The 13,989-nt window shown below is 37.6% G+C and overlaps 1 protein-coding gene across 1 annotated transcript in view; it reads right to left on the reverse strand.

Annotated features, from left to right (window-relative positions):
• The window catches only part of SYNE1 (spectrin repeat containing nuclear envelope protein 1), a 480,852-nt gene that overhangs the window by 325,697 nt on the left and 141,166 nt on the right, over positions 1–13,989 (reverse strand). Inside the window, 4 exon segments of the mRNA XM_030316617.2 lie at positions 4,779–4,943; positions 6,603–6,740; positions 10,214–10,321; positions 13,369–13,419. Of these exon segments, the coding sequence (XP_030172477.1) occupies positions 4,779–4,943; positions 6,603–6,740; positions 10,214–10,321; positions 13,369–13,419 (462 nt within the window).

Here is a 13,989-nt window from a genome sequence, read left to right on the forward strand (position 1 = left end):
CACTGACAACCCTCGTTAAAATTGCAACACCCCTAATATTCTCTGTCCTTTTACTTTCTAACTGAAGATAAATTTTACTTATTAGTTATTTATGTTTATTATTTCTTATATGCCTCCCCCTATTAGAAGGCAAGTTATATGAGTGTAGGAATTTTGGTCTGTTTTTCTTCTGGGTGTATCGCAAATGCCTAGAACACCACTTTGCACACAGAGAGTGCACAATAAATATTTGTGGAAAGACCGGGAAAGATTAGAAAGGCACAGCAAGAGGAGCAGAAAGAAAATGAGGAAACCAAATGAAGAAAGTGTTTCAAGGATTCAGAAATAACTATGTGAAATCCTTTTAATAGGCGAGGTAGGACGAGGACTGAGAATTGACCATTAAGTGAGGAATAAGGAGAACTCTCATGAACCTGACATGAATAGCATGGCAAGAGAAACCTTGATCCAAATGGGTTCTAGAAAGAATTGGAAAAGACAATTCTGAAACCAAAATGAGCATGATAACTCTTTCAAAGAGCTTCATTGAAAAAGGAAGGAGGAAAAATGGACAGTAGCCGGAAGCAAGAGTAGGAGGAAGAAAGACAATTTTTATTTTTTAAATTTTATTTATTTTTTAAATAATCTCTAAGAGGAGAGGATTAACAGCATATACTTTATGTCGGTGGGAAAAATCCAGCAGAAAGAGAAAAAAAATTAAAAAGGCAAGAACTAGAGGAATTGTTTACTGGAGAAGAGCAGGGAGGATGGGCTCTCATACACTACACATGTGGAGGGGCTGGTCTTAGATCAGAGCACAGATGGTTCATCCCTAGTAACAGAAGTGAAGACTGGGTATTCAGGCACAGATGCTTGTAGGTGGGTTGATGTGGTCGTGGGAGCTGGCGGAAATTCTTTTTTGATTGCTTCTATTTTCTCAGAGAAATAGGAAGCAGTGTCACCAGCTGAGAGTAAGGATATGGGAGGAGGTGTGGAAGATTTGAAGGAACAAGGTATGGAATAGTTGTCCCTGAAATAAAGAGGCAATGGAATCGGGAAATGCCTTTGGAGTGCCAGGCAGCAGTAAGGACCCACTTGGGTTAGTCATCGTGCCTGGGGGTGTGTTTTTCTGCAGGCACACTCAGCGGCATGTGCGTGGGCAGGGACTAGGCAGAGAGTTGGCTTCAATCGGGGTTATGTTTTAATCAGGACAACAGGACAAAGGAAACCTGGTCAAGACAATTAGCGTATGTACAAAGGAGTGACCTTTGCGGATTCAGCACTGAATTTAAATAGAGTACAAAAGGAACAGATGCCTTGAAGAGGGTGAGACTCAGTAAAATCAAAGGATTAAAGAGCATGGAGTCCATACGTTTTGGAGCCAGGGCAAATTTGATTGGACAGTGAGATACATGCTTAAAGAAGACACTGAAGGAGTTTCAGTTACTCGTGATGACAAGTTCTAGACTATGCCTTATGCCCATCAGGGGCATAGAGGGAAGGATGGGATCACTGAAAGACAGGAGATCAAGAAACTAAGAGGCCAGGTTTTTGGCAGAATCATCTATGGGTTACTGAAATTTTTAAGAATTATGGCATGCATTGCCATGCAGGAAATTAAATCTTCAAAAAAGGAGGGGAAGTGACCTATGTAGGATTGATAACCGCAACACGGATGGGTAGTAGGTGGTTGAGTTTGATGGCTATTTTCATAATTCCTTAAGACGAAAAGCCTTACTTTGCCAAGTCTCCACTACTAAAAAATAACTAGTAAGTTTAATTACTCTACATGGATTACATGCAATAGTTTTGCGGGCATAGTTAAGTTTAGAGTTTAAAACAATCTGGACTACCAGCTATGTGACCTTGGGCAAAGCACTTAAACTCCGTCTGCCTGAAGTTTATTCATTGACAAAATGAAGATAATAATAATAGTTGTCTCACATCCTGCATGTCAACTGCTTAGCAAAATAAAGTACTTAAGACAGAAACATAGCTGAATACTCAATTATAGTTAACTATGACTATTTTTGTCACCTTCCTAGATAACTACGCATTAAGGTATCTGGAAAATAGAAAAGCTAGTAAAGGTGTATCTTGCTTTTTGGAATAATATGATCCTACCTACATGTAAGTTAAGTTAAAAAAAAAAAAAAACAACTTCGGTAGAACCATTTATAAAATAACCCCTTTGCAAAAAAAAAATTAAAAATTATCTGAATCACGTTTTCAAACACTGATTATGTATTAAGAGACAATCGTCATGTGGTACGTTTTTTTTTAAAGATGTGAACCATGCAGAAAACCAAAAATTTGAGATCTTGATAGCCTATCTAAGTTTTCATGGCAAAAGCCATAGTTACTTTTAGACTGGGATAAGTAGACAATATTCTCAAACATTCTTGCTTATGTATTAATGAGTCCTATGTTGTGCTTTTTTCCATTATTTGTGTAACCCTGTCTCAAGATTTCCCCCATTCTTAATATAGTGAGAACTGCATTTGCAAGTCAGCCCAAGTTGATGGGCTGATTCTTCTATTGAAGAAGACTAGAATTTTAGTTATCTCAACAATGATTCAAACTGCTTACATCATCAAAGCTTACCTTATTATAGGTACCTAATAAATATATCTTAAATAAATGAGAATTGATTTTATAATTAACAACAACATTGTTTTATGACTCTACTACTCTCAGTACCCGTGCCCAGACCTAGTAAAAGTTCCTACCTCAGTAAACAGATCATTCTGGAGATTTGCCTTGACCTAGTCCTAGCCCTTACTTGCCTCTGCTTGCTTCCTGTTGTCTCTTCATTGCATTCCCTGACCTTCTCTTCAGTCCTTTCTGATTTTTAGTCTCAGATAAGCATCTTCTCCAGCTCTTACCCCTACCCTTTCCCTACTCCATTTCATTTTGGTATTTATGGTTGTTCGTTACACTCTGGTAAAAAAGGTGGTTCCAGCTGCACAGTTGATGGTTGGCACAGGGTCTCTATCTCTCAAAGGAGCCAGGAGAGTCATGAGGGGCCTCAGTTCATATAATCACTGAGACACACGGACAGCGTGTGTGCATCCAACTTAAAACTCAACGTTCAGCAGGTGTTGCTGCAGCCTAGAGTGTGCAGTGAATCAACATGTCCGCTAAATCTTATCAACTGGTAAATAGCACAGCCAATATGCTTGGACATTTTCTCTGTGGTGGAGCATTTAAATCAGACCTAAGTATATCATGCAAACAACAAACACATGCTGTGTCTCAAACTTCTATATTGGAGGCACCTTGTACATAAAACTGGCACACAGTAGGCCCTCGGCGTGTATTCACAGAATTAGCACATCTAACCCACAATCCATACCCATTCTACATCTGATTTTAAACCCTAAGGTAACTTCTTTTGTATGAATTAGTCACCTCAGTTACACACTATTTCAACTGTTACATGACGCATTAGGTGGTAGTTACAACGAATTGCTAATCTGTTGAAGCGGTATTATTGTGTAACCCTGTCTCAGCATTTCCCTCTATTTTTAATATACTGGGAATCTCAACAAGGACATAGCCCAGGTTTTTCTGCTTCTAAGAAGACTTAACCTGATTCAGTCCCAGAGAAAAATCTTGGGACTTGATCTCTTATCCTCTATCTTCAGAGACAGTATAGACTGGATTTTATGTGTGTGTATCTCCACCGATGAAGCAGACGCCAAAGTCATGCTTACCAGAGAAGCAGATTCTAGGGAGTTCTCTGTGTGTTTTGTGTATGGTGGCGGTGGTGAGAAGGGGAGAGGCTAAGAGATCAACAGCAAAACTTAAAGTATCTGGAGATACTGATTACAACTGAAGAAGGGCCAAGAATAAACGCAGAAAGGACCCTGACCAATTGTGCAGGAACACAAAATCTTGTTGTGTCCATCTTGTTTGGCGGCCGGATCTGGGGTGAGTGAGTCGAGCCGAGAGGGCCAGGAGCTGAAACTCCATGCCACCTCTGTACCTCTACATTTCTAGTTGCAAAGATAAGGTCCCAGAGGGGCCTGAAACCAAATCTGTCATGAATTTGCTTTACAGTCTAGTTTAGAACATAGAACAGTCTATTTCCTTGAAGCAGTAAAAAAATATTCCTATCTTGGCAGAAAATATACGTGAGCCACAGATTGCCCATATTTGGTCACCTCCCCTTGTCTGATTTCCACATATACAGTATCCCTACGATGACAGTAAATGAGGTACACAAACTCAATTGCACGAAACACAGGACTGAGTTAATATGATGTTAATGAAAAACAGCATTTTTAGTTAGGTCCCACAAAACCCAAAGAGGAAGATGTTACAATTTATACTAAGCACAACTGACTCTGCAGTACACTAAAAAAGTCGCAAATAAAAGTCATCAACGCCTAATCCCACCACTTCCTAAAATCCCCACTCTCCTGTGACCCCCTGCCCCCTCACAGCAAAGGACATAAAAACTTGGTAACTTGGCTTGCCTTCCTTTGAGAACGGAGACAGGAATGAGGTCTAGAACCAACAGCCAACCACATTATTACATAAATGTGTCTGTGGGCTTACCTTTCAAAAAATAACATATAGCAACGGCAATAACAAAGATAACTGCCCAGAAAATTCTTCAGAATATAAATCTACTGGAACTGTCATTAGCAAGCAAGGAAGACAGAAGTGCGACATCTCAGAACCTGTATGAATGGACACTTGGGAGACCCGCATCAGTGGAAGGTCTAAACAGCCAAGTCTTCAGACAACACTAGGACTGCTGTGCAGGAAGGTCTCCCCACCAGAACACTTACCTTGTGTTGCTCGCGTTTCCGTTGTATTGTGTTGGCCGTTTCCTCATGCACCTGCTGAATGGTTATTTCCTCTCTCAGGGCCACCTCCGCTCTGTATAACCAGGCACCTATGGTGCCCAGAGGTGCAGGGAGAGATTTATCAAGCTGTATATGCCAGTCAAAGAGCTGAAATACAAAAGTAGAAAAACAATGTCACTCAGACAGAGGACAATTCCTTAAATTCCTTCAAATGACTTTTAAAGCCCACATAAGGATTTAACTTAATCATCTTGTGTTAATTTAATAACTATCAAGTAAGAAAATATCTGTGTTCTGAATGCGGTACTTGGAGAATGAGGAGGAAATTAGAGTTACAAGCAAATTTTAAGGAAACAGAATACACCTTAGACATGGAAGGGTATTATTGGGAGCTTAAACAATTTTCTACCTATAGGAGTAGCACAAAGCCCCCACTGATTTTTCAATTTGGCTTTTGCTGAAAGGGAAAGGACTGGGTTTGCTGACGTGCTCCAGGATGTAGTTGTTATACGCTGGGTACACTGTTGCGTATCCTTTAAAATCTCACACAGGGGAACAGGTGCAGAAAAATCAGGGTCATCTAGATATCTCTGGAGGGAAAGGAACATTCAGGATTCTTTCTATGAAACTACAATTCCCTAACCATTTCTTCATTTCTTCCCCTTTATCCAATTCTTTTGGGGGGTGGGAGGGTTGGGAAGAGAGTGCAAGAAGAGGAGGGGACAGAGGATCCAAAGCAGACTCTGTGCCGACAGGCTGTCAGCACCAAGCCCAATGTGGTGCTCGATCTCACGAACTATGAGATCATGACCTGAGCCAAAGTCAGACGCTCAGCTGACTGAGCCACTCAGGTGCCCTTCCACTTTATCCAGTCTTAAGCACTGTTTCCTAACTTACTGGAATACCAGATGGGATAGGTTGAGGTGCTTGGGAACTAACCTATTCTCTGGTAGAGTTTGTGGGGAAAAGATTAGATTATAAAAATGAAGTAAACAGAAGTTCAAGACAAATATTCTCAATAGTGATAGAAGTTTCAGTGACCAAGTTTGAAATCTTGGTCTTTAAGTTTGCAAAATATTAACCTGAAATTTACTGAGCAGTTTTTCTTCAGGCTCATGAAAGACCAGATTAGAAGATTTGCTTAAATTAAAGCATGTAAAAATAAATGTGCATATACAAAGATTACTAACTATTGATGAAACCTAGCTATAGACTTTAGAGAAGTTATTGAGGCTCCATTCTTGGGAGAGCCACCTTTTCTAAACAACCCAGAATTTAGTTGTGTAAAGTGAGCAGTAACCCAGGTGGTCTTGCAGGATTTCAAGCCATCATCTACTACGTGAAACTACGTGTTTGGGGCAACTGGGTGGCTCAGTCGGCTGAGCATCCGACTTCGGCTCAGGTCATGATCTCACAGTTCGTGAGTTCGAGCCCCGCGTCAGGCTCTGTGCTGACAGCTCGGAGCCTGGAGCCTGTTTCGGATTCTGTGTCTCCCTCTCTCTCTGCCCCTCCCCCGCTCATTCTGTGTCTCTCTCTCTGTCAAAAATAAATAAAAATTTTTAAAAAATATTACAAAAAATAAAAACAGAAAAAAGAAACTACGTGTAGGGCAGACAAAGCAGAAGAGTTGTTCAACCAAGTTCAGTACTTCCACTAACTTAAAGGAAAACTCCCATGGCTAAGTCTTTCCCTCCTCAGCTAGAGGCAGTAGGACCAGATGACCTATCACTGTTTAGAAAACATGATGGAAAATGTTCTTGACTAAATTACATAAGCCTTAGTAAAATTAATCACGAGAGAACTTACCCTGGAGGACACTCTATCCCAGGACTGCTTTACCAATGCTTGGTCAAGTGACAATTTACCGTCTCTATGTACTGGTTGTATTAAATGTTCGATCTGCTTCCTTTTTATTTCATATTGAACTCTGAAGTGCTTAAATGACTAGAAGAGGAAAAACAGAAACGACATGGACACGAGTCAAAAACAGCAAAAGCCAAGGAAACCACATTTCCTAAATAACAATCCTTCATATTTGGATAACACTCAATATACGTTGTTGATAATAATGACAAGTCGTGATACTGATAGCACTGCCATTCATCAAGCCCTGATGATGAGCCTGGCCCCATGCTAACTGCTCTTTGCACATCATCTCGTCTGGCTTTCTCCATCACCCTACAACATCGACATGCCCTATTATTATTACCATAGGAAGCCCAGAGGTAACTTGGCAAGGGCAAGTGGTGGAGGCAGGAGTAAAACCTAAGATTTCTCATTTCTAGTTAAATAATCTATGTGCAAGTCCATGCTCATCAAGAAATCGTAGAAAACAGGAATATAAACCTATGTTAATAATCAAAATAGTTGCTTTACTTCAAAGTAAATAACAGTTAAATAATAAACCAAATAACTTAGAGATACAAATTATATACATCAAAGTACTACTAATTTGAAGATATCTAAATTTGTGCTTAAGTAAGGCTATCTAAAGAGTTTTACATAGGGGACCTCATTTATATAATAATATTTTGCTTTAACTTTATGACATTAAAATATTAATTATCGTGACATTTCTTTTATCGTGGTGTGTATAACATAAATTTGTAATATGTAGATTTAACCATAAGTCAAATGTTAAACTAAAAAAGTAGTGATTTTAATAAAAGTTCTACATTTTACATTAAAATAGCACATCCTGGAATAAAATTCCACGTCCATATATGAAATGAACATGCCACTAAAATGTGTAATTATGTTAAAGAACGTAAGAATGGCCCTACAGAGTCTAGCAGGTAACACATCTGAAAGAATCCGAGTAAACAAACATGTAAGTTCACATGAAGAACACTGGGGGGAGATGGTGAGTAACTATTTTACCACAACTTTTATCTTCCGTTTCCTCCAACTTCACGTAATTTATAAATACCAAAACATAAAATTGATCTTTAATTTTACTTGACAGAATTTCAATTTTATTCCACAGAATGAAAAAAGTGGAAAATACACTGTTATGGTAAGTAGAAACAGAAAATGCTGATTATGTAAGAAACACACAGACGAAAATGTCCCCTATATTCAGATTTCACAAGCTCTCTAACCCTTTTTTAAGAAACAGCCCTTCATCTTTGGTCTGAAGGGAGTGTTTCTATTTTGTGCTTTTCTAATCTTTTGTTTTCCTTTTATAAAATAACATCTGTACAACAGGTAACTTCATAATTTGGAATTGATTTTTTATAATTTATGCCTAAACTAAAACACACACTAGTCTAATAAGTAGATTTACTCTGTTGTTGTATTTCTACTCTCAGTTTACAGGTTTCATCATTTTTTAATGAGACTCATCCAGAAAATTGTATTTTTGAGAAAAAAAAGATTACACTAGCTTTCAAAGCAAAAAATGTACATACATATAAACACATACATATTGCTTTGCTATGTTCCAATAATATAATATTGATGCAATTATCCACCTAAAGTCAGGAAGAATTTATATGTGTTATATACAATCACACACTAATGCCAATGGCTATATCTTTTATCATCTGTCATGTTGAGTCTCATATCATTGCCCCTCTTTATGTAGCAAAACCAACTGAAATATAAACTAGGATATATTATAGTTTGGCCACTAAAATGCGATGCTGTTTTAAATAGGAAAATGTTCATGCTGCATACAGTGAATTACAATTTAGTGGGGAAAACCTGTTGTAAGACTCTGTGTCTTAACAGTGAAAATTGGAAGCCGAAATCCAAGTACTGGCAGTATAAGGAGACGGGGCGGGGGGGGGTGGCGTGGAATAACAGCAGCAGCAACAGACCTGGACTCAGTTTGAGTGCAACAGTGTCGAACCAGGCAGGTCACAATAGAAACTGATCCCATTAATGGGCTCACTCCAAATATTCATGTTGCAAGCCTTTATTAAATTCGACTTATTCTATAGTAGCTTTCAATGTGGCGCTGAATTCATTTTTTGGTGGGATTTTTTTGTTATGTGACATCTGCCAGATCATGAGTTGTAGAAAAACAACAACTAGATGTTTGTGTTTTGGGTCATCTCTAAGACTCTGAGTTCTAAGCCATGAAGCCTCCTCGGAGCTCTACATACAGGGAGGGTGGACACACACAACCTAGACCTACTAACGCCACCTCCGGGATACACCCAAAGGAAACGAAAACAGGATACTGAAGAGGTATCTGTACTGCCATGTTTATTGCAGTATTATTCACAATAGCCAAGATATGGAAACAACCTGAGTGCCCATTAATGGATGAATGATAAAGGAGATATGAGATATATACATAGAGAGAGAGAGAGAGAGAGAGAGAGAAAGATAGAGATAGATATAGATATAGACATACACATAGGTATAGATATAGATATAGATATAGATATAAAGATATAGATAAAGATATAGATAAAGATATAAAGATAGATATATAGATAGATATAGATAGATATAGATATAGATATAGATACAGATATAGATATAGATATAGAAAAAGATATAGATAAAGATATAGATAAAGATTGATATAGATATAGGTATAGGTATAGATAAAGATAGAGATAGAGATATGGGGGGAGAGGGAGGGAGAGAGGGAGAGATGTCTGTATTTCTAAATATCATAGAAAGGACATCCTCCTATTTGTGACAACACATTACGCTAAGTGAGATAAGGCAGACAGAAAAAGACAAATAATATACAATATTACCTCCATGTGGTATTTCAAAAAGCCAAACTCATAAAGACAAATTAAAATGGTGGTTTCCAAGGGATGGGGGGTGAAGGTGGGGGATAGGACAGATATTATTTAAGTACACAAACTTCCGATGAGTAGTAAATAAATCCTAGAGATCTAAAAGCACAGTATAGTGAATATAGACGACAATATTGTATTATAGTCATCAGACTTGCTAAGAGACTGGAATGTAACTATCCCAACCACAAAAAAGAAATACTTACGCAATGTGACGGAGGTGCTAATTATTTCTACAAGGGCAATCATATTACAATATATAAATGTATTATATTTTTTAAAACTACTTATTTACCCAGAAATACAATTATTATTATTTTTTATTTATTTTCCAGAGAGAGAGAGAGAGAGAGAGAGAGAGAGACAGAGTGTGAGTGGGGGAGGGGCAGAGAGAGAGGGAGACACAGAATCCAAAGCAGGCTCCAGGCCCTAAACTGTCAGCACAGAGCCCGATGGAGGGCTTGAATCCACGAACTATAAAATCATGACCTGAGCCAAAGTTAGATGCTTAACAGACAATTATTACAATTGCATGCAAAGTTAAGATAATACATATTATTTCTTTAAAGATTTTTTTCTCACTAGTATCATTAGAAAGACTGAACATGGATTAAAAAGCTTTTAAGAAACTGAAATCACTTCTTCATACACTACCTGATATTTATCCTGTAAATTTGATTCCGTCATCTGTGCCCTTGTCAAATCTCTTTCAAATTGTTCTATCCAGACTTTTGTTTCCTTCAAAATTAGCCCGTCTTCTCTCTAGAAACCAGCAGACATTATGTTATCATCAATGACTGTACATTTATTTAATTGCTGATTAATACCTGGCTAATTCTAAAATGCCCCAAATATTTAGTAAGTTCCAATTGTCTCTGAAAGTTTTTCTCTCTCCTCTCCCTCACTTATTTTGGGAAATAAGAGGCAAAAGTTAAATCTAGAAAAATAGCTTAATTATCTTGCTGAATATTGAAATTATCCACCTCCATTACTTTCTCAAGAAACACTAATTTAATTAAGAGAATGTGCTCAAGAGGAAATGCCCTAAGTACAAAAATACTCAGGAAGAGCAATGGCTGGAGAGGACTGAACACATAGGCCTGGGGGTGCTCTTAATCCAAGGTCATTCATAGCCCAGAAGACTATTCTGGATGAGACTAATTTTGGCTGAATCCAAGGAATGACAGCCACAGTAACATTGTGGACTAGTATTATTTAAAAATGCTATTCAGGATTATAACGTAAGCTTCACGATGTCAGAAAATATTTATTTTGTTCAATATGGTATTACTAGACCCTGGCAACACAGCACCTATAAATATTTACCAAAATATTTGCTGAATAAATGTATCCAGGCTACCACTCACATCTCAAAAATGAAAAGAAAATAGAGATCTTATATAATTTTTTCCACAAATAATAGCAAGCCATTCTATTATTGATTTAGTGAAAATATCCTAATTTTTCATCAAGACTTCTTATCTGGTAAGAATGCCAAATTAATCAAAAACATATTTAACATGGTTCTTGACACTTACAAATAGCTTCCAACTACAGGAGCTCACTTGGTCACAGCCCTGTGACACAGATGAAACGGCTGATGACAGGTGAAGTGGCAAAGTAGACAGAGTGTTGGCCATGGAGGCAGGTCAACCTGGTTGCGAATTCTGGTTCTGACATGTACCAACTCTGTGACTTTGGACACAATGTTTTTTAAATCCTCTCTAGTGCTGTACCATCATCTGAGTAGATATCACACACCGCTTCCCCAGTTTGGGGGAGAATTCGAGAAAACCTGTGCGGCACACCCAGCACAGAGATTGGCACACGCTGCTGTCATGACCCACACCTTCTCTCACTTTCCAGTCTTGAAAAGCAATCCTGTCCTGCCTGAAACATTTTGCTCTGAATAATGCCTTCCTCAGAGCTCAGCTCAGACACAACCTCTCTAGAAAGATTTTTCTGACCCAGAAGTCTTGTTGGATCCCTCTTCTGTGCCAGCGGTTCTCACACATCAGCATGCGTGACAATCACCTGCAGGACTTCTGAAAATAGATTGCTGGGCACCACCCTCGGTCTTCCTTGGCTTGGTATGTCTGGGGTGGAGGCTGAGAATCTGTGTTTCTAAGAAATTTCCAGGTGAATCTAATGTTGCTGCTCTAGTGACCACATTTTGAGAATACTTCTCTGATCCTGTAACAACCTGAGTTCAAATATTCACTAGAAAAACACTATTTTTATATCGTCCACTTGTCTCTTCCCCTCCATCCATGGTAAAAACCCCTTATTTATCTTATTTTTCTCTAGCCTAACATTGTGTCTAGCCCTCAGTCTCACTCAATATACAATGGTAGAATAAATGATTGGTCATACAGGTCAGTAGAGAAAGAAATGAACAGGAGCTCAAAACTCTAAAGTTTTAGTTCTTCCCAAGATGGCTCTTTTGAATGAACAGATAAACATGACCAAAGCGCATGGTTTATTACCAGGTGACTGGTTGACTATCACACCCATAAAAGCACAAATGGCATATTCTTATGAGCTCAGAAGAACAAAATGCTCTTGGTCTACCTCCAAGATACCAGAGGCCAACGTGACCGCTACGAGGGGGATCATCGAAATGACATGGACCTCACTGTGAGCCTCCAATGACCTGTTTCTCACCAACTGAAATTTTTTCACAAAGTCACCTTAGAGAAAGGATTATGTTAAGTTAACTTCATTAGGGTTCATCTAGTAAATGACTTTTCTACTGGTGGGCCAGTGTCAAGCAAATTGCAATAAGGTAAGAAGGATGGAGCTATTTACACACTCAACATTCTCCTCTTAAGAGGAAACTGAAATACAAACAATATTTAGATTCCCAGAGCTCATTTAGTCTAGCGGCTTTTCTTCGACTGGTAACCTTACCAGCATTCAAAGACATGGAGGTCTCTTTGTCTAGAGAAGACCACCTAAATTCCAAGCAACATTCCTGCCTGGAACTCATGCCAGCATTCTCATGACTGTTTCTCTTTCCTTCTCTTTCTCTTTCTCTCTTTTTCACCCAAATATACACGCAGGCACTTTTATATGTTCTGCAGTATGTTTAATGTACATCAACTCACGATTCATGGGGCATGAAATAGAAATTACTTTAACATTTGATATACAATTAGTTACTTTTAATTTGTTATTTGAATGTTGGCATCATTATATTTTATTGATAGCTCTTTAACCTCAGCCCTAGATGGAATATAAGAAAAATGGAAAACAAATAGGATAACTTAGAATTGGGACAGACCTCACAGTCATTAATCCCGCAAGTATTCCTGAGCACTACCATGTGTCATGAACTTTACTAAACTATGTGGCCACATACTGAGCAGAAGAGACGTAATAAACCTCAGGATACAAGCTGAGTACTTACCTTTTTCAAGTAATTATTTCCTACTTAATATTTTAAAATATAAAAATAAATCTTTAGCTTTGTTTTTATTTTGCATGTCACATATAAAGAAGCCAAATGTTGTTATTGTAAATTTTTCCTTTCATTAGTGCTGTTAAGTGTTATTAAGAAGAAATTAATTGATGCCATCTTATAATTAAAGATTAGTGGGAAAGTCCATGGGAGTGGCTCAGGCTACAACTAACATTTCATAACATTTACGTAGGTTATTTGTTCTATTAGAAAGAAAAGGAAATAACAGAATTAATGGATTAAAAGAAACGCGTATATAAAAGCAAATACATGCAAAGGAATGGCTAGTAAGCTATGGAATGTAGGACGTTTGAAAGAGGTCACTAATTCAAGATTATTTACATCTTACCTTAAAATTTTGGATAGAATTTGCAAAAGATGGAAAACCTGGAAGTATTTCCTAACAATATGAAAACAAGATAACATATAGAAAAAGAATATAAATCAAGGACAAAAGATTATATAGGAAATAAGAAAAAAATCAATGGAGAGGCATATATCCATAAACAAACAGATGATAATTTTATGGGTATAGTTACTTTAAGAGATCGTCATAACTTTTGAAAGCATCAAAATGCTCAAATATAATAAGGCAAGTTAGTATTCTAGTATTTGATGTTTTGTTTTAATTTTTGGCGATGTTTACATTTTATAAATGTTTACATGTTAAAATATTAACAATTTAAATGGTGAACTATACAAAAAAGAGGTATATTAATTCATTTCTCTTCTCTATAAATACACTGAGTGCTAATTATTCAAGGAAGACCTTTAGAGAAAAAGTTTATCAGTTTTATTGGTTGGAGTAAGAAAGGCATAGCAATGTCTACTTCCATTAAGAAAATTAAATTTAAAATTGATCTATATGTCTGTTTTTGTGCCAGTACCATACTGTCTTGATGATTACAGCTTTGTAGTAGAGGCTAAAGTCTGGTATTTTGATGTCTCCTGCTTTGGTTTTCTTCTTCAA

This window comes from Lynx canadensis, chromosome B2 (genome assembly GCF_007474595.2).
Source record: "Lynx canadensis isolate LIC74 chromosome B2, mLynCan4.pri.v2, whole genome shotgun sequence".
Classification (NCBI taxonomy): Eukaryota; Metazoa; Chordata; class Mammalia; order Carnivora; family Felidae; genus Lynx; species Lynx canadensis.